This window comes from Monodelphis domestica, chromosome 4 (assembly GCF_027887165.1).
Source record: "Monodelphis domestica isolate mMonDom1 chromosome 4, mMonDom1.pri, whole genome shotgun sequence".
In the NCBI taxonomy this organism is placed as follows: Eukaryota; Metazoa; Chordata; class Mammalia; order Didelphimorphia; family Didelphidae; genus Monodelphis; species Monodelphis domestica.
The window spans coordinates 174,271,968-174,294,402 of NC_077230.1; the positions used below are offsets into that span (position 1 = coordinate 174,271,968).

Sequence of the window (22,435 nt, forward strand, 5' to 3'; positions counted from 1 at the left end):
AAATTAGAGTAAAAATAAAGAATTAAGGCCAAATTTATGAGATTTAATACATCCATCCAATTGCAGAGACTAAAATCAGACTTACAAAATGAATATTAGCTAGCAGTATTTCATCATTAGTATAGAAATATTTATGTTATTCTCTAATAGTATATATTTTTTCTTTTAGTAAATAAAGGTGATTTTTATTTCAATGCATGCTAATTTATCAAAGTATTATTTAAACTAGATTTGATATTCTCACACAACTAAACATTTAAAAATGCCCATTACTTAATGAAACCATTGAGATGTGGTTCCTTTGAAAGACAAAGTGATTTTAACTCATAATTTTGGTATTTGTTCGGCTGCTTTGACCCAAGAAGTCCTTTTTTCCCATGTAGCCCAATACAATGAATAAATATTTATTAAGCACCTACTATGTGCCAGACAATGTACAAAGCACTGAAGATACAATTAATAAAAAGAAAAGCAATCAATCCCTGCCTTCATGGAGTTTATAATCTAATGGAAGTAAGACTCACTGATTTGGTATGGTTTGAATTGAGAAAAACTATACTCTGCTCTCAATTTTTTTCTGATGCTTTATTTACTTATATGTTTGATGTTTGTGTGAACATCATTTTCTTTATAGTTAAATGTATTATGACAATGGTAACATGAAAGCTACACTGTGGGAGTCTAATCAATAGATTCCTACTGGAAGTGTACATAATTCAAGGGTATTCTCTCTCCTTATCCCATTGTGCCACTATACCGGTTTCTTTAATTCAATGTAATCTATTAAAGACCTGTTATGAACATTAAATATGTTTAAAACTCAGATTTGAAAAAAATTACACCTATGGCTTTTTATAAAACAAATTGAATCATTTAAAGGCAGGTGATTAAAAATACGACTAGAGCCTCAGCAACTCTTAAGGGGAAACTATATTATATGTTTTACATATACACACACACACACACACACACACATATATATGCATGTGTAGGTATTTATCAGTTTTCTACAAGGTAGATCTATGCTATCAAAGATGTGGAGAATCATGATAAGTTGTCTAGAGAATTTATTTTCTGAATTAGGCTACCATTACTCTGGCAGGATATGAGCATTCCATTGGATAGGAAATGTGGGTTTCTATTCCTTTCCAAAGGGCTAAAAAGGCTTAAAAATAAAATAAGAACAGACCAATGAAGGATTTTTTAAGGAGATGGTGTCTTAATGTCTTCAGATAAAGAATGATTTTAGTAGTTTTTCTCCATAGTGTTTTTAAGAAAAATCTTTTGTTCTTTATGTGTTTCTAAATCACAGTCTCTACTGCCAGCTTTCTATATTGAACCCTTAGCTATTGAAGAATACATTTTAGTATGATTTCATTAAAAGTTATACTTGGAGGAATACCCTAGGATTCAAATTGCAATATGTTTTAGATCTATTTTAATCCTGCATATGATATTCTTACATACAACACTAGAATCCTACTGCAGGCATAGCTGAGATATAGTGGGTTCTGTTCTAGAGCTCCTCAATAAAGTGAATATCACAATGAAGTCACAAATTTTTAAGCTATTCCAGTATTTATAAAAACTATGTTTGCACAGTAGTATAATCTATTAAGTGTGTAATAGCATTGCATTTTTTAAAATGTGCATACCTTTATAAAAATACTTTATTGCTAAAAAATGGTAACAATCATATAAGCCTTTGTAATCTTTTTGTTGGTGGATTGATTTGCCTGGAGGCTGATGGCACTGAATGATCAGAGTAGTAGTACTGCTGGAGGTTGGACTGGCTGTGGCAATTTCTTAAAATAAGATAATGAATTTTGCTGCTTTAATTGGTTCTTCCTTTCACTAGAATACTTAGAGGCCATGTAGTGTTACTAATTGGCCTAATTTACATATTGTATCCCTAGGAATAGGGAGACCCAAGGAGAGGGAAATCAGGAAATGGTGGATCAGTAGAGCAGTCAGAACTCACACAGCATTTATTAAGTTTTTCATCTTATATGTGTGCTGTTTGCAGTGCCCCAAAACAATTACAGTAGTAACATCAAACATTACTGATCACAGATCACCAAAAAAAGATATAATCATAATGAAAAAGTCTGAAATATTGGGAGAATGACCAAAATATGACACCTAGACCTGAAATGATCACACATTGTTGAAAAAAATGTGCCTATAGATTTGCTTCAGCAGAGTTGCCACAAACCTTCAATTCATTAAAAAAAAAAATGCAATATCTGTGCCGAGTAATAAAGCAAGGTGCAATCAAACAAGTTGTGCCCATATGTAATGTGACATTAAGGTAGAAAATATGGAGGTCAGTATAAGGCAAGCTCATCATGGAACCCATGCAAAGGAGTATCGATAGCTATTGAAGAGCCATATGGATCTTCTTAGAGGAGAGCCATCTTCTGGTTGACTATCAGGAGATCGCTCTCATGTCCTCTGCTTAGGACAGCTTCAGAGTAAGACTCCAGGGTATTTTGGCCACTGTTCATGTAGTAGCAGTTGATTTGTTTATTTAAACTTCATCTCTATTCGTTTGTATTTAAAGTAATTCCTTTTAATACCCATTGACTTATAGTGACTGAATGAATATATGCTTTGCTTTTCGAAGTTCAGTAAAAGAGATGTGTTGAAAACAATGTGTTAAAGTCATATTTCAATGCCTTTTTGTTCCAGTGTAAAATGTAGCCATTTCATATCATGAACTTCATTGCTTACCATTCTTACTTCTCACAGGGGTAGAGTCAAGCTGGAGCAATCAAGAATGCAGCTCTGGTGGTTTTTAACCAGACAGAGGCACGTGCCACCACCACTTTTATACAGGTTACCTAAGCAAGTTATAAATGTATACTCACTTCTTCCTGACTATTGACTGGCCTGCATGCTCTTTAGCTATGTTCTTTGCCCATCCATTGGCAGTATAGTAGAAACATGCACAGCTGCTCTCTACGCTGTCATATAAGCATGGTCAGGCAAGTCTGACAATCCTAACATTTCTGTGACTTAGCGGCTGATTTTCCTGTGTAGATTTTAATAGAAAGTTGTACTTAATGACAAAGTGCATGCTTTTTATGAATTCTCTATTTTCCATTAAAATATGATAGGGTTTTGAAGGCTATTTACAAGCCTAAAGAAGACACGTAGGTATTTTATGAAATAGACATAGAGAAAAGATGCCCTTTCCTACTTTGCCCCCCACTTCTAAAAAATATTCAATAAATGTATTTTGCTAGTAATGCTAGGCTATTATAGCATTTCTTATTTTCTACTTAGTGACAAGTTATTTTTAAGCTAATTTGCCAAATTAGAACAATCCTTACACTTATGCAAGCTGCTCAAAAAGATGTTATAATTCTCTGAAAATGTAAATTAATTAAAATATGGTTGCCAGAAAGATATATAGAGTTAAGGGATAATACCATAATTTTATTCAGCATTTAAAAAAAATTTAATCTTTCAAAAACTCATCTACTTAAAGATGTTTTTAAAGGCAGTATAATATTAGAGGTAGTATCCTACTTAGGAATCAGAAAGACTTACTTTTTTTAAAAAACCCTCACTTTTTGTCTTAGTATCAGTTCTAAGACAGAAGAGTGGGAAGGTCTAGGCAATCAGGGTAAAGTAGCATGCCCAGGATCACACAGGTAGGAATATCTGAGGCCAAATTTGAACCCAGGCCCTCCTGACACCAGGAAGACTTACTTCTAATCAATGCTAGCTGGGTAACTTTGGGTAGGTAATCCTCTAAGACTCTTCAATTATAATTAATCCCTGATCTGCATCGATGAACTGATTTTCCATACTGTGAGTACCTATCCTGAAAAAAAAATCACAGATCTGGACCAAAAATAAAAGTTTCCTTTAATCTCCTTGCTCACTAATCTAAGTATCACGAAATAGCCCCAAAATAAATATACTTCCTTTAAAGTATAAAAAAGAAATAAGCAGAAATTGTAGGGAAAATATTTTTTCAAATAATTTTCAAAAGCAAATATGGTTTCCCCTTTTTTCTTCTCTTCCTTTGCCTCCCACTCCCTTCAACATGTTCATATGCTAGTCATCTCAAGACTAAAATAGTAAGCTATCTCTTTATGTTCAGTTTTAAAATGAAGCACCACATTTCAATCTGCACTCAGTTAAGAATTACAAGTGTCACCTACTATTTCATTATTTTTTAAATGTTGCTTTTTGAATGAAGGATCCTACTTTATTAAACTATTTGCAAAATAAGGATAGCATTTTCTTTGGACCCCCATTTGATATGCCTATTGCTTTCCTGTTTCAGTAAGTACATTTGTGCATTGCTCCCATATTTACATATATGTGTATCTAGTTACATATTTACATACATTACTCTACAATAAGCAGAGTAGCAGAGTAAGTAGAGTTTGGAAGGCTGGCATTCAAGTCCTGTGTGGAATGATTATGGATGCAATTTTCTGAAAATGATAGATGAGAATGGGATCAAGGACATCTGTGGAGGAGTTAGACAAGGCAAAGTAAAAAGGCTACCTCTCTGTCCAGTAGTGGAGGATGGGAAGAAAGAGTGGAAAAGTATGTCGAAGTGTTCTGAGGTAAAGAGAATGGGAGAAGAGGATGATCACAATGAATGATCTCAGTCTTTGCAATTAAAAGGCAAGTTCCTGAGCTGAGAGATTGGGGAAAGTGGTTAGGAATAGATTTCATTAGGAAAGAGAAGGTTTGGAATTTCTTCATGGGGAAATAAATTAGAAATGAAAAATGAGACTATTTTGCTTTAGTAGGAGCACATTTGAGATTGGATAGCATGAATTTGTAATGTGCCCAGTGCACAGGAATGGGAGACTTCCTCAAGCTTCATTTATTTAGTAGCTTGTGAAGAGGAACGGAGGCAGATAATGACAGTAAAAGAGGTTTGAGGTTTAGAAAGAGAGGAGTACTGGCAGACCAAGAGGACAAGAAATTCAACAGCAGAATACAGTGTAAAGGCCAAATAATGAACTATTGGCTTAAGTTTGGAAAGGGAGAAAAGTGAAGTCAGAACAAAAGTAAATAGGAGTGTGGAGGGAATAGAAATCTGGATGAAGGTGAAGAAATTTAGGGGGAGTAGAGCATAAGGTGAGATGGAATGATTGGAAATTATTAACAGCAAATGTTCAGCAGTTTATTATCTTAGGGAGTTAACCAGCACAGGGAAAAAATTAAATAAATTAGTTAGGATAATGCATATAGTATGTATAGATGGGGACCTGAACCCAGGTTTCTGAGAATTAGACTAACTATCCACCTTATTGCCACATACACAACCACCCATTCCTATTACATTATTTGAAACTAAAAGTCAGTACTATTTCACTAAAATAATTTCTGTTCCAAATAATTTTCTTGAATTAAATTGAATTTGCTTGGGTATTTCACAAAATACTATACAGTAATTAGCTTCACTAAAAACCCTAATTGCCAAAAATATCTTTTCATTTATACTTCGTTCAATTTCTATTTTGAGGGTTACAACTAATCTCATTTTTAAATCATAAAGCCTACCAATATAGTCTGGTTGGCATGTTATAATATAAAAAGATACCTCTGACTTGGCATCTTTCTTATGAAGAAAGGGTTATGCAGGAATCCTTCCTTTTTTGGACGTGACATTCCAATCTTGAAACTATTCTAGAGCCAGGGCATAACTCCCATTGACTGAGGCTGCTGAGATTTTTCATGCAGAATAACTTGAAGTTCTTTAAATACAGATTAGCAGTAGGATCCATGTGGAAGAAAACATTAGAATCCTGGAGGACTAAAATAACTGAAGCAGAATTCCTGAGTCATGTATGGTTCAATTTGAACTTGTCCCTCCTCTTTTACAAAATAGAATTAGAATTCTTCCTTCCTTTTTGAGTTGAATAGAATTTCAATTATAGTTTCTTACTAATTGGTCTTGATTATCGACAGTGTAAACTTTAAAAGTACAGAAATAATTTATGAGGAAGTAGCATCTATCTTTTTCTGAGTCACATAATAATTTATGATTTTTATATGGTACTTTTAATATTTTGAGTATGACTGTTGTCATGTTGATTTTAAGGGTAAGTCATGAATAGTATGGGGAAATAATATTTCAAAATATAAATTAGAATGTTGAGCTCCTATAAGAGTCTTTGAAGGGTTCATTTATGAGAATGAAATACCGTCTAGATCAATTCATCTGACTGTGATTATAAGTAGGTTTTCAGGAAAAAATAAATTTACTCTGTGACTTTACCACCATAAAATTTAATTTTAGATCTCACACATATGAAAGCTAATTCTTGATATTCTTCATGCATAGGCACTATTGGTTGTCTGATCACCTTGGAAATCCTTTATATTTTGTCCAAGATTAGTTTGAATATGATCCCTCTGAAATCTCTTCTCTCAATCTTCCTGCTAGTACTATCCAGGCTTAAGTGATACAAAAAGCCTGTAATTCTAATCCAATACAAAATATTTACCTTCTTTCTCTTTTTTAAGTAGATGACTTTTCACACTTTCAAATACTTTTGACTAGGACGACTTTTACTATGATGAGGCATCTGGTGACTTAGTGAATAGAGACTTGAGTCTAGAGTCAGAAAACTGAGCTTAAATCTGGACTCGGGCACTTATTAGCTGTTTGACCTTGGGGGTCACTTAAGCTCTGTTTGCCTCAGTTTTCTCAAATGTAAAATGGGAATATGACTTACCTTGCAGAGTTGTGAGTTTCAGATGAGATAATATTTGTAAAAAGTGCTTAGCACAATGTCTGGCATATAGTAGGTGGTATATAAATGCTTATTCCATGTTCTCCCTTATGAAAGACTTTAGGAATCAGAATTTATCTCTTATGTTTCATCATGTTTCTCTTAAGTGAAATGCTTGGTTTAAAAGAAATGCTCAGTACTGTATATAACACTATGTACATCTCATAACTAGATACAAGAACTGGAATGTAATAATAGGGCCATGAGAATCAGTCATAAAGATGAGCAAGTCCACAAATATGATTTTTTAAAGTCATGACATTTTATTAACATGCAAATAGATACAGCTGATTCTCCACATTTTATAAGTTGTTCCAGGTTTGAAAGTTAATAAAGGATTAGATTCTTTTTCTCAATCCACACAGACTTAGAAGGAATAAAAGTGAGACTAAATGACTGAAGTCCTAAAATCTAGTCACTGACTCACTGTGACTAGGCAAAATACTTTGTCTATTCTGCCTTGATTTTCCTATCAATATAGTTAGAATATGATAGCTTCATTTAATGAATCATTATTATTGTGCACACACATTCTTTTAAGGGCAGTAACTACATGTGAAAACCTGCTGTGTTAGAGCTATTCTCTCCCCTTTAAGGGAAAAGGATGTGGTTTTCTGCATCAAGGACAGAGAGAGAATGACTCTTCTTGTAGAGGGTAATTGTATACAGCCTAATGGGGTATCCTTTGGTAAGTAGGAATGGAGAACATTGTTATGAGGATGGGCCTATCATTAAATCACAGAACTAGAATTTTCACTCCCTGAAACTGCTATGTAACAATTGGACCTGGATAGTTGGCAGCACGGCAGTAGAAGAACCTGAGTGATCTCATGGCCTTGACTACCATCCTTTTTATTTAGTTAGCTATCTCTGAAATGTATAGCCCTACTCCTGACCTCCCTTCTGAGTTGCAGTCTCACATCTCTATTTGTCTATAAGACAGCTCCTCCCAGAGGTCCTACCAATATCTGAAAGTCAACATATGTGATTTGAATAAGTCACATAACCTGTTATGTACGTTACAAGAAAAGTTCCGTATAAATTTGTGCTATTCCCTTCTTCTTCATGAGCATGCCACAGACTCTTTCATTCAACATTGGCTACTCAGAAATGAAACTCTCTTTTTCCTGAAAAGGAAATATTTTCAAGACAATTTCGGGATATAATATTTTAAAGTACTTGAAGACTACTTGTTTCTTGTTTAGAATAAAAATACAGGTTGACCTAAGTAAAATATTAGAACATGGGGGCAAAGATGGTATAGTTAGATCTCTATATGTTTGATGACATGAAATATTTGACCAAGCTAAAATATTTCAACTTCTGTGTCAAAATGTATGCATTATCTTTTATCACCTACTTTGGAAAGATTAAAAAAAGCTACAGTCATGAACTTGGTATTCTGAAAGTCAGAGACCTAAAGTTTATTCTTAGACATATTTTCATGGTGAAAGAAGGAAAACTTTTTATATGTTTGTGTATTTTTACTTAGGATAACTGGAACCCTCTTATCACATGAATTAACCAAGTAAATATCAGATATAAATCAAACAGTGTGGACACTTCCTCAATTAATGCAAATCAGTACTGCATGGTGCTTGGGGAGAGTCTTGATGAATTGCTATGGTTGGAAAAAATATATTTGATTATCAGCTGTTTGGTGGTGAACTTCTCTGAACCTGCCTAAACTGTTTCTCAGATGACAGACAACATCTGTCACCAGCTTGTATGAAAAATCTTTTCGGTTTCCATGGGACCTATCAATTTTCTGGCATAGATTCCTAGGGGGGAAAAAAACAACAAACAAACAGGGTAAAACTCTATGCTGGGATAAAGAATTGGAATAGACTTTTAAGAGAAGAAAAATCTTCTGTATATGCATAATTTTGTCATATGATAGATGCCTATATGCTGAGATACCACCCCGACTAACCCTATCTGTCTTCTCAGGAAAAATACCTCTAACTCTTTGTCCAAGTTGTATCCAAACTTTTCTAGTATTATAGTACAATATCCATTTTGTCAATATTAGTGCAACATGGTGAACTCTGCATTTTACTCATGTGCTTACATCATTCCCTTTATAAATTAGCTACTTATCAGTGCAGCCATCTCTTGATGTTATACACTTTATGGTAATAACATTGTAACAGGTCAGAGAATGCTGTGATCAAAACTACTCTGATTTAGTGTGGCACTCATATCTGTCCCTGCTTACTTTGATAGTGCCTCAGTTTGGGTCTTCAAGGAACCAGGTTGAAGATTTGGACTTCTTCATTTATTTTGACTGAAGAATCACTTGACCTAAATACAGTTGTAAAAAATATATAAAGCAATTTGTCTTACTCTATTTTCTTTTGGCAATGTTTAATTCCATTTAAAACAAAAAGAAAAAAGGAAAGAAAATCCACTTGTTTCTTCCTGTGTTCATAGGACAGGTATGTGTGCCAGAGTAACAAGTAGTTTCCCCAATGCACAATGAAACATACAAGTGCATTGGCTAAAGAGAATGCAATATACTGGCTATTGCTATAAAGCTAATAATCCGCTGCTCTTTATGAAATTACAGAGACATAGAAGATATTTAACAACAACTGGTAATAACGTGTTTTCATGTCAATGAGAAATGGGTGAATTTAGTTGTTGCTGTCTATGTGCATCCAATATGATATTTTCTGCATTTGACATGAAAATACTCCTGTGCGGCTTTCATTGGTTGGGTCACAATGTTAGAATAAAGCAAGTCTTTCACAGACTGGTTCATGATGGACAAGACGTCAGAGAAGCTCAAGTTTAGCAAGATAACCATTTTGCTGACTTGCTTGAGTATTTCATTTTAGAGTTCTGATATTGGCTTAAGCCAAATTATAGAGCATATTTGTGCAGGAAACAATGTATATAGACACAGTCTGTATTGTGTCTAATCTTGTGACCCTACCTCTACCAAAGCAGACTGGCATTACGTATGTACATTAAGTAAACCTTACATTTCAGAGCTGGGAAATGCATACAGAAGACTTGAGGTATGCTTTATCAGCATTGAGAATGATATTTTTAAAAAAAAGTTATTTTCTATGGGGTTTGATTTGCAGAAGTTAAATGCATCTAGTTCATCTGAAGGTAGTACAGTGGATGTAGGAGCCCCTGCAGAAGGAGAACAGCCTGAAGTAGAGCCTGAAGAAACCCTGGAACCAGAAGCCTGCTTCACAGAAGGTAAGGAAAGACAATTGAAACAGTTTAGGCCGTTTGCTTTTTCCTTTTTTTCTGCTGTTTTTAAAGATTGGAATGAAGTTAGGGAGAGGCAGCTAGATAAGTCAGTGAATAGAGCTTCAGACTTAAAGATAGGAGTTCTTGAATTCAATCTAACCTCAAACGCTTTCTAATTGTATGACCCTGGGCATGTCACTGAACCCCAATTGTTTATCCTTTACCACTCTTCTGCCTTGGAACTTATACTTAATATCAATTCTAAGACAGAAGGTAAGGATTTTTTTTAAAGGGCCAATGAGATGAAGATATGGAAGAGTAAAAGGAATGTTTCTGAAAGGAGGAAAAGTGGGAAGAAGAAAATTCAGTTAAATATAGTGGGAGATAGGAAAACTATTTGTAAAAATTAAGAGATAATTAGTTTTGAAGTATGAGATAAAAGAAATTGAAAAGGGGAGGATTTTCAGGAAATTTAGTCCTATTTTACTCCATTAAAAACATTGAGTATTGTGTGGACTTTTAAAATGGCTACAGCATTTATTTCAATAAAATGCTATAGGAGAGAGACGTAACTTTCATTTATTTTCTCTTTAAAATATTCAATTAGGGACTATGACTTCAGAATTATTTTGTATTATGATTCTTTTTTCCATGTTTTTTTCTATATCCCATATCCTAGGCTGTGTACGGAAGTTCAAATGTTGTCAGGTCAGCATAGAAGAGGGCAGAGGAAAACTCTGGTGGAACTTAAGAAAAACTTGCTATAAGATAGTAGAACATAACTGGTTTGAGACCTTCATTGTCTTCATGATTCTCCTAAGTAGTGGTGCTCTGGTAAGTGAACCTATCCTACCAAATTTCTAAACATGACCCAATAGAGCATAAATAAAATTCATTTGCCCCCTAAAATATCCCTAACCATATGTATTTGAAGTCCAGTGATACATAGCAGGGCTCTATTGAGCTGATAATCTGAACTTTTTAGACTAAAGTGGACTAGAGTAAATTTTAAAGGAAAGTAATACCCTGACTTACAGCTCATTTTCCCCTAGAAATAGTCTCACCTCAGAAGTTATTGTTGACTTGAATATAAATTTGAATTATTATTTGCTTTTCCTCCATGGTTAAAGATCCAACTGTTTAGGAGCATCAGAGTTCTGTATATTCCGTTTGACTTTCTTGACTAAATTGTCATGTCAATTCAATCAAGGAAGTTCAAATGATTCAAATACTGAATTCAATCATTTGAAAGTCTTGATTGCTATTGCACAGGCCATAACCATTAGGCATATGGTAGATTAGTGGGTTCTTAGTTATTAATTTACCACTAGTCATCTGGCCACAGCCAGAGCCATAAATTGCCCACGTGTCCACAGTTCTTAATTCAAGCATTGCAGAGCCAGAGTTGCCAAAAGAGTAGTTCTCTCTATCAACAAATAAATGCCTAACCACTCACATGTTGGATTCCCCTGATGTGCTTGTATTATTTCTCCCTATCAGCCTGCCTGAAAAATTCAGAATTATTTAGTCTACCTATGCACCCTCTAACTCATTCTAACCATATGTTTATCTTCAATTCAGAAGCTGAAGGGCCCTGTCTTTTTATCTATGTATGTGCATGTGGTGGCAGGAAGGAGGTTGGCAATAAGAAGAGATTAGGGAATCTTCATGGAGGGGTTGGCAACTTAGCTGGTTCCTGAAGAGTGAGAATAATGTCAATGGGCAGAAATGTGGAGGAACTCCATTGTATGTTTAGCAAACAATGTATATAAATTCAGAGGCAGAAGAAGGAAGGATGAGATCAGGGAACAGATAGTAGTTCACTTTGTCTAGAAATCAAAATTGTGAAGAGAAATGGTATGAGACAAAGCTGGAGAGGTTGTTTGGAGCCAAATTGTAGAGGGGCCTTAAAGGGTTTGAATTTCCTCTTCTAAGTAATTGGTAATCACTGAAAACTTTTCAGCAAAAAAATAGCATGGTTCAAATCTGAGCATTAGAAAGCTTATGGCAACCTTCTGAGTTGCAGAGGGGAGAAACTAGAAGCTGGAGCACTAACTATGCTCTTATTAAAATAGTCTCAGTTTAAAAACAATGGAATTTTAAACTAGAATTATGGGTCTATGAATGGTTGGACACTGACCGTCTTTTTTACCTACTCCCCTATCCTCTACAGTGGTAAAGAGAAGATTGCCCCTTCTCTTGATGCAACTATACCTTGATAAGCTTTGTTGAGCTCCTATGAGAGACTGCAAACCACCTCCCTATCTGTTCAGCATTAAGGACCAGGCAGTAGCAAGCCCTTGTCCAGTACTATGGTAGTTCAATTTGGCACTTTAGATAGAATGCCAGAGCAAGAGTATGAAAGACCTGAGTTCAAATTTAGCCTCAGACACTTGGGAGTTGGGTGACCCCAAGCAAATCATTTTACAGCCAATTGCATCAGTTTTCTCATCTACAATGTGGGAATAATAGTAAAATCTATTTCCCTGAGTTCTTGTGATGATCAAATGAGAAAATTATTGTAAAGTTTAATACAGTGCCTGGCACATATTAAGTCCTAGATAAATATTAGTTATTATTACTTTATACTCTAATAACATCAAAGGAATCTCAAGGGAAAGTCCAAATTCCCTGTGGTTCTCTGAGAGAACCTTTCATTCTACCCTTCTCTGAATGTCCTTTCAGGGTATATCTTATTGACTATTAATGCATCCAAATAGGCTCTTGTGGCCCCTGCTTCCAACCACTGGGAGAAAATAGCACCTTTTTCCCTTTTGTACTGAATTTTCATTCAGTCACACTAGCAATTTCTTGGATTTGATCTCCCAAGCATGATTTCATTCTAAACAGTTTTCTCATATCCTTAGAAGTAAAAAAATAGATAGAATCTAACAAGTTTAGAATCTCTTCTTTCCCCCATTATAGTTGAAATAAGGAACAAAAATCAAAAACCCTCCTCCTTTTAGTTGTTCTTAACTCTCCTCCTAAGACTTTAGCACTCCTGAAACTATTCTCAGAATAATAATCACATTTTTATAGTCATCCTCCATTAACAACCCTTGTTTCTCCCTTCTTTGCATATTTTTGACACGAGTATTCCCTGGCCTCACTTTTCTGGAATTACATTAACTATATTAACACACTCTTGCTTCTAGGAGTCCCTATATGAGGTTAGGGTATCTTTCTATAACTTTGTGGAGTGGAGCCTTGTTTCTGGGTTTATTCCCTTACTATTAGCCATCACTGACCAGCAGCCCAGTTCCACTTAACTGATTAACTAGATCAAAGTTATGTCAATTAACATTGATTAACTTTTTAAAGCTATTTAGAAGATATAGCAAGGACAGAAGTACAAATATTTCTTCTGTTTCAAAATTATATTCTAGGCACATTCTCCTCTGTAGTTTCTATGTAACATCAGTCTCACCAAGTTCATATCCAAATGCAGAAGTGTTAAGGTCTCATCTCAGCTACCACTGGGCTAAGTTAGGAAAGTAGCTCCTCTTTCTTTGGGACCTCTCTGCTGGACTGGTTGCAAAACCTATCATGGCCTTGATTGTCAGCTTTCTTGATTCCCAATTGGCTTCCTTATTTTGAAACACAAAATATGAGAAAAGACTTAAGGCACTCACCCATATAGCATTCTCTTTAACTAGATGCTGCATTGCAGAAAGAAGTCAGCCAAGAAAAAGAGAAGAGAAGAGAGAAGAGACCAACTACTTTTCAATCTCCCTCCTGTCCTCCAGTTCTAATGCTGGAAGGAACAGCATCCAGGCTCTCAATCAATGCATGGAACCAACTGAAATCAGTTACAAGTTGTTGCCATATGCTTCAGCCTAAGTTTCTTCCATTACATATCACTCTTCCAGGAGCAGGATACTTAGCCTCTTCCATTTGGGGAATTGTATCATCAGCATTTTGCACATATTTATAGAGACTGGCCTCATGGACCAATCTCCCATTACATTTTAAAAAACTTTAAGAGATCAAATACATTTTTGTGTACATATATAAGTTTCTTCAGGTATCCCTCCCTACCAATTCCTTCTCATCATGGAATTATGAGTCTTTATAACTTCAGAAATTCATTTTGGGTCTTCTTGAATTACGATAAAATTTTAATCCATGCAATCCTTACCTTTCACAGAACCCTTTGAAGTATGTTCTCCTCAAATTTGGAGGGCATGTAAGACTTTGCCTGGCTTTCCTCTAACAAAATCTAGGTGGAAATAGTCACTTTCCCCAAAAAAATTACCATCATTTCCATCTCAGCAAACCATTCCTCCCTTTTTATGACAGTCTGATCCAGAATAGAATCCCCTCTCCCCTTGTCAATTCCTCTACCTTTTCAAGGATTAATTTATTCTTAAGGTCAGGAAAGAAGTTACTAGTTGCTTTCATTTTGTTAAAGCATCAAATGTTTAGATTATTGAAGTTCCCCAATTTAACTATTATGCCTCTGTCCCAGGTTTCCGATTTGTTTCCTAAATTCCTTATCCTTTATCCCATATGCCTTCTTTATGTCCAGATGTTCTATAATATATTCTGATGGTAAAAACACCTGTTTCTTTCTCAACTGCTATTTTCACAAATGTCCCCCTGTTCATGCTTCTTCTACCCTTTAGTTTTCAATTTCTTTGAATTTTATCACATGAATATACCTTTTTAATATATACCACACCCCTTAGCCCCATTCTTGACTGAGGCCAGATAGGATAAACAAAAGAATAAAGAAAAACAATGAAGACCAAATAGCCCAACAAAAGAATAAAGGGAAACAGTGAGGAACAGGAATCACTAAACTTCTTGACCAGTTCATGATCCTGTTTTTTCACCTGTGAAATAAAGGTTCTGAAGTAGATGATCTCTTCATACTCTAAATTCTGAGATCCTCATTTTGTTGATTTGCCTCTGTTAAGCATTTGAGAATTGCCTTCTACTTCCAAAGATTCTAGAGAACGTAGTTACTATGAAATGAAAGGAAGCATATAGTTGATGGGCTAGCATATAGGTCCATATGGAATAAAGTTAGTTTTAGCTCTGAGGCTAATTATATATTGTGTACAGTCATTTAAAATAGTATTTCTTTTTTAATCTCTTGCTCTTGGGCTTTATTGGTAGTTTAGAGAAATGCTAATAATTTTTGTGGGTTTATTTTATATCCTGCAATTTTACTAAGGTATTATTTCACTTTGTTTTTTGGTTGATTCTCTAGGATTTTCTATGTATACCATTATATCATATGCAAAGAGAGACATTATGAGTAATACTTCTTGATAACAACCTTTGTGCCATTTCTCGTGTCTAATTCTTGGTTGATCATATACTATTGCCTGCCTATACCTTCAATACATCTCTCCATTGCTCTTCAGTCAGTCCTGAATTTTAGTGATTCAGACATTGTGGAATCCTATGATTCATCTCCTTACATCATCATCAAAACAATAATATTGCTAAAAACATAGGCTATTATTTCAGTGAGAGATTTTTAGATCATTAAAAGCTCTATGTAAATTCATTACAGTCTCCTGGTCCTCTTTCGAAAATTCCAGGGTCAGCTCACTATCCATACATATATATCCATACAATAAGCATGCTTCCTCTAAATTTGGTCTTTCTTTCTTGGAAAGTTCAACCAAACTCTTTTGAATGGTTATGCTTCTTATTCAGGAGGTTCCGCAATATTCCAGGACTAGAAGTAACTTGCACTACAATATCCACAAAGGGGAGAGCTTGGAAGTTCTCACCATCTATAGGGAATCTCTGATTCCATTTGGTCTCTGAAATAAGACACCCTCTGAGGCAGAGGCAAAAACATATTCTTATTTTATGTCTTTCTTGAGATAATAATCAGATTGATCAAAGTTGTCTCTGTTGTCACAACTTTCAAGGAATCTTGTATGATTTTGTCACATGATTAAGAGACTTGTTGAAGGAAGCACTTAAAGCAGTGTTTTGCTCTGTCTAAATGCTTTTTTTATTTGTCAGCAGTTAATGAACACAGTGGAACCTTGTTAAAATATTCCAAGTTTCTGAGATCAGAAAATTAATTCAAAAACATTTGTTAATCAACTATTATTCACAGATCAATATGACAAAAATGGGAAAGCCTCCCATTAAATACCTGACATTTAACTCTATCCATGGAGCTCCCCATCCTTGGTATGAGTTTTGCACACCCTATTCAAGGTCAGGATCTTCAGCCATTCATTCAGGCCTGGATTATTTTGTCCATGTCCCTTGAAGATTAGAGGCTTCTATTTTGGTTTCCCACCATCTATGCTCTATAGTCTTTGAGGGAAGTCTCATATTAGTGAAATCACTTCCAGATCAATGGTCTGAGATGAGGCTTCACTTACAGATGCTTTTCCTGAGAAAGAAAAAGCTTCTGAGACAGCAGCCTAACTGAATGAGGAAATCAGCCAACCATAACATAGTACTCAGCTACCCCATCAATTTAGTCAAAATGGTTGAATTGCTTTTATAAGAAAAAACTATAGAGTGAAACTCAGTTGTGGAAAAACATGAAGCTATCTAGCCTAGAGCTCCTGAAGAAGCTATGATTTAACCACCCAAAAGATTGCATTTACATATTATGTCTAGCACTGAGAAATTAATCAGAAACCATTCATGTCAATGAACAATTAATAGAAAGCTTTCTTTTGTAGGCCTTTGAAGACATATATATTGAACAACGAAAAACAATTAAGACAATGTTGGAATATGCTGACAAGGTTTTCACATACATTTTCATTCTGGAAATGCTTCTCAAGTGGGTTGCATATGGTTTCCAAATGTATTTTACTAATGCATGGTGCTGGCTGGACTTTCTGATTGTTGATGTAAGTATTTTAAAGTTATTCATTTTGTAATCATTTGCATATTTTCCATAAAATTCCAATCATCCTTTTGACATTTGCAGTAGTAGAGAGGAACAGTAACTATAGATGATCTGAAAAAATATAAATATCTAATTCAAAATTGCTTCATATACAAACTATCAGATATCCAGTGTACCCGTAAAGGAAGAAAAGGGCTAAGCCTCATATAAAACCTGAATACATAAATGTGATTAAGGATGAATAAAGTCTTCTACAACCAGTACAGCACCAATTTGTTTTTGTTTCCAGAAAAAGGAAAGCATCAGAAGCTTGGTTGATTTCACAGTGTGTACTCTTATTGTCTGATTATATAGAACATATTAGTTCCCCTTTATTTTTATTTACTGTCTTGATCTATTAAATAAGAAGGAAATTGTCATCTTTTATATCCTATTGGTAATATTTTGTTTCTCTTACTTATTAAATTAATTATGTTAGATAACTTTTTAAGTTAGAGATATATATGTTACATATAATATATAATAATGTATAGATAAAATTTTATTTCTCATAAATTAGTTTCTAACATAAGTTAAATAACTTTAAAGTTAGATACATAATATACTATATATATTTATACAATATGCACATTATAAATAATGTATACGTGATATAGTCAAGATAACTAACTTAATAATTTAATAACCAAATAATTCATCATCTAAAATTTAGATTCACATATGCTCTTAGGTTTTAGATTTATAATTTTTCTATGTACTTTGTAACAATGAGAATATTTTTATTTTACTTTAATTTAGAATAAAATTAGTGTTATAATTTTAATTTTGTATTTATTTTTTATTTTAGCTGTGCCATTGGTTTCTGAATAAGGAATATAGCAGTTCTATAATAAAAATGAGTAAATTTTATGCCTCTAGATTCAAGCCACTCATTCCCAATTCTTTCTATCCTTCTTAGTTTGAGAACTAGGGATATAAACATTCTGTAAACAAATCCCTGAATTAGCATATTAAAATTATAGTCAGAGAAGCAATTTATTGATTCCAAAAGCCATCTACCTCATCCTGTCTTCATTAACCTCTGGTTTTGCCTTAAATGAGGTAATTTTCCAACTTTATTAAAGTACTTAAACCTCATTGTTAGAAAATTCTCCCTAGATCTGACTCCTTAAGTGTAAGGATCTTTCAAAGGTTGGCTTAAACCTTTTTGTTTTTGTTAGGTTCCCCATAATTGAGAATCACAACTGTTCTTGATACTCTAGTTACGCTAAACTTCAGACACTTGAACTGCACAAGTTCAGATATTGTGATTCTTCAGATGAAGTTTCCTTTTGATTTAGATCAGAAGGAAGCACTTGAAGAGCAATTTAAGAAGTGAAAAGAACAGTTTAGGAAGACCATTGAAAGTACTTCAGAACACAAACTTTTCAAGCACACTTGAGTAGTACTTCAGAGTAGCAAGTGATGACTTATTTCAAACATGAACTGACATATTCTAAGTCAGATGATTCCTTACCTTCATTCAAGCCCAGCATCATTAGCCGAATTCAAAATATTATTTTCCCTGGAGAGTGAAGTTGCATTTTCTTTAAAAGTGAAGCAATATGGTATAGTTTAAAGGGCAATGAAGTTGGTATTAAAAAAACAAATAAACCCACATTCAATTTGCTTATAACCTGTGTGTCCTTGAAGAAATTATTTGTCTAGCCACAAATATATTTGTGCATATATGTATACTTTTCCTATGCTATCAACACATATATGTTTGTGGAAGAAAAAAAAACTTGTTATTGAAATATAATGTGCTGTTTGATTCAATTACCACAACTTCCACCCCTTCTCTGCTTTGGACTAAATACCTTAAGTGGAACTGAATTGCCCATTATTCTGCTATAGAATGAATGGCAAAACTCTTGAATATACAAAGCCCAGATACATGTGTCTTTCTTAACTATATAAAACCTGTTAAAGGAAACAATCAGAAATTTTCCAGACCAACTTCCTTATCAGGACAGACTGCAAACTATTGGTCTATTCAAATGCTGCTGTTGATTGATTGTGCCCCTAAACAGACCTGAAAAGATATATAAGCCTCATGTGTGTGACTCAGTGGATAGGGAGCCAGGCCTAGATATGGGAGGTCCTAAGTTCAAATCTGGCCTCAGATATATCTTTGTTGTGTGATCCAGCGCAAGTCACTTACCCCCCCCTTGCCAATCTTTAACTCTCCTGTCTTGGAACCCATCCTTAGTATCAGTTCTAAGATGGAAGAGAATTATTTAAAAGAAAAAAATCTATAAAAATCAGATCTCTACTCTAAGGAAGAGAAGTCTAAAGTTCCTTGATGCATTCTTCCTTTGCACAACAAATGAATCTTTCTCTCATTTTAGCTAATTACTTTATTTGACCTCTGCTCTTGCCCACCTGATGGTGAATGAGAGTCTCCCCAGGCTCTCACGAACCCCAGGCAGAGAAACTTCCCAACATATAAACATATGCAGGCACTAATTTAGATGGCATAATTACTTTTAAGTAATGAGTTTTGCTTTCTTAACCATTTAGATCTATGATAAAGCATTTGAATAATTATAAATTAAAGGAATCATGAAAATATTAATGCTGTATTTTTGAAAATATTATTCCCATTCTTTAATTTGTTTCCCTTTTTATGGTATAAATTAACTTTTCAATAAAATAAAGCCTTTCTTTACTGTGGATAGCTTTCATTAATCCATTTCATATTTTCAAAGTGGAATTGGTCATTCCTATTGCTAGCAGTAACAAATTGCTGCTTTAGAAATTTTGTCAGATGCAAAGTCAGTTATTTGTGTGAATGACTAAGGAATTTGTTGATTTATTAATCTTTAATTCATTTAAACCAATTTCTTGATTTTTATTTTTATCCACTTTTTTCTGATTAACTTTTTTGAACTACATGAACTTCATGATGAAAAAAACTAATACAAATGAAGCAATTGTGACCAGGGTATCAGTGTTTCACATATACCTTTGGTTTCATTAAGGTACTTTTGTGCTTAACGTGTTTTTCCCATTTGTTTTACACTTACTCTCTAATCACCCAAGAATACATGAATTATGTGAAATTATTAAGTATATGTATCCAGCTCCCACAAGATTAGAGTAATTATCTACCCTGTAACCATCTTCTTTTAGCATAAAATCTTTCTAAAATGACTTTTGAAGACAATTGGTTTACTATAAATTTTCCTTTCTGATATGTTTATGTCACAGACCAATCCAGTTTTGTATAAAGCTTCTCTAATATTAATGAAGATTCTTTCCTTCTTTTTATATAGGTCTCTTTGGTTAGCTTAACTGCAAATGCCTTGGGCTACTCGGAGCTGGGTGCCATCAAATCTCTACGAACACTAAGAGCTTTGAGACCCCTAAGAGCCTTATCTCGGTTTGAAGGGATGAGGGTAAGACCACACTTTAACTTTCTAAAAGAATTCACACATAGAAAGAAAGAAAGCTGACAGCTTAAAAATGTCAACTCCATGCAGAATTATATAATTTTCTTTCCATTGTGAGGGGTGTATTTACTCAGTAAGTCAGTGATATTTACTGAATCCTTGCTCTGTTGGGTGAGAGAGGGCTATAAGGATATGTTGACTTTAATGAGCACAACATAATGTTAACTAGGGTAATAGCATACATTTGCATTGATGTTTTATGTTTTTTTAAATGTTTTTTCCCAGAGAATCTCACCATATACAGGGTAATATAATGAGCATTAGATTCAGGATACCTCATTCTGGCCCCACCACTGACTTGCTATGTTACATTAGGCATGGCACATCCTAATCCTCTGGGTCTCAGATTCCTCATTTCTAAACTGAGTGGGTTGAACTAAGTGGTCCTTCAGATCCCTTCTATCTCCAATGCTTTATGATGTATTTCTAAATGTTTAAAGCAAATAAAGGAAGTTTTATTGTTCCATTATTATAATTGAATTTTATTTTTTCAATGATCAGATACTTACTTTTTCTTCCACCTGTCTCAAAAAAGGAAAGAAAAAGAAATCTCTTATAACAAATAGGTATTGGGAAGCAAAACAAAACCTCATATTGGTCATGTCCAAAATTATTTCTCATTTTACATATTTATTTAGTCAGCAACTAGCAGGTAGCATTCTTCATCATGTGAATCTGATCAAAATTGTTTTTATTTTATGTAGTTGTTATTGTATAAAGTGTTCTTTTGGTTTTGTTTATTTCATTCTGTATTACTTCATACAAGTCTTCCAAGAGTTCTTTTCCATTGGATCCATATACCATAATTTATTTATTCATTCCCCAAATGATGAGCTTATCCCTTATTCCCTTGGTTTCTAGTCCTTAACCAGTTTTTTAAAAAAGAACTGCTCCAAATACTTGTTATATATATAGAATCTTTTCCTCTTTGTCTGATCTCTTTGGATCAAAGTGGTATTGCTGGTTTAACGAGCATGTTCAGTTTAGTAACACTGAAAACATTGCGCCAATTTTTTCCAGAATGAAAATGCCATTATATCCTTTTAATAAATGAGAAAATTAGGACAGAGAGAGGTTAACTAACTTGCCTAAGGTAACATAATAAATTAGTAACAGATGTCTAAAACCCAGGTCTCCTGAATTGCAATTCACAGTCTTCTAACACTCAATTCTTATCATCTGGTTAACAAAAAAAAAAAATTCTTTAAAAGAAAATTACTTTAAAAATACCTACCAAGCAGTGCATGAATACATTCATGTTAATAAACTATAGACTGAGTAGTTAAGGGATGAAAGAGTGGCCAATAAAAGAAAGATTACAGTTGAAGAGATTTAAATGACCTCCATTTCAAAGAACTGGTTATGTTAGATTTAAACTGAATTTGGGGGCACTTAGAAAGCAGTTACCTGAGAGTCACCATCACTATCTTGCAGGGACTTCTAACAAAGTTTATGTGTGCATATTCACACAATTATCTTACACATACTTTGATTCATTATCCAAGAGACATTTGTTTTTTTTTTTCCTTTCTGTTGTGGTCCCAGAGTTTCCAACTTAAAATACATTTGTTAAAGCTTTCTATTCCTTTCTCTCTCTGCTTCTCAATAGGTGCTTTTTTCTCCTCCTTTAAGTAATAATCACAAAATTATAGAATTTATAGAATTGTGAAACTTTGAAACTGAAAGGGATGTTAGAAACCATCTAGTCTAATTATTTTGTGTGCCTTAGGAAAAGGAAATGGATTTAGTTAATGGGAACGGGACAATAAATGAAAAGGTAAGAATAGGATTTAGCCAATGTGAAATCTGTTAGATAGATTTCTAATGTGCACAACTCTGTGGGAATTCTCCATCATGCTGTGAAAGAGGTGAACCAGGACTCAGATCAGGGGTGTTCATTTCATTTATAAATGTGCAGGAAATCCCAGTTGGTGTAATTTAAAACTGCCAGATATTTCTTCACAGCATCCTCACTGCTCCATTTCTGATGTTTGGAGGGTTGTGGGTTTTTTTTTTTTCCCCAAGGGATTCATGTCAGAAACAGCTTCTTTAGCTTGAGGGCTCAGACTGAAATGGATAAAAAGTAGGTCAGACATTGGACATGGAGCCCTTACACAAGA

At 34.2% G+C, this 22,435-nt stretch overlaps 1 protein-coding gene across 5 annotated transcripts in view; it reads left to right on the forward strand.

Annotated features, from left to right (window-relative positions):
- The window catches only part of LOC100016409 (sodium channel protein type 2 subunit alpha), a 147,351-nt gene that overhangs the window by 102,243 nt on the left and 22,673 nt on the right, over nt 1-22,435 (forward strand). For all 5 annotated transcript variants that reach the window (XM_056797215.1, XM_001367160.3, XM_007494289.2 and 2 more), the window contains 4 exons: nt 9,866-9,986; nt 10,660-10,814; nt 16,649-16,822; nt 20,139-20,261. In XM_056797215.1, coding sequence (XP_056653193.1) covers nt 9,866-9,986; nt 10,660-10,814; nt 16,649-16,822; nt 20,139-20,261 — 573 coding nt within the window. The remainder of the gene's footprint in view (nt 1-9,865; nt 9,987-10,659; nt 10,815-16,648; nt 16,823-20,138; nt 20,262-22,435) is intronic.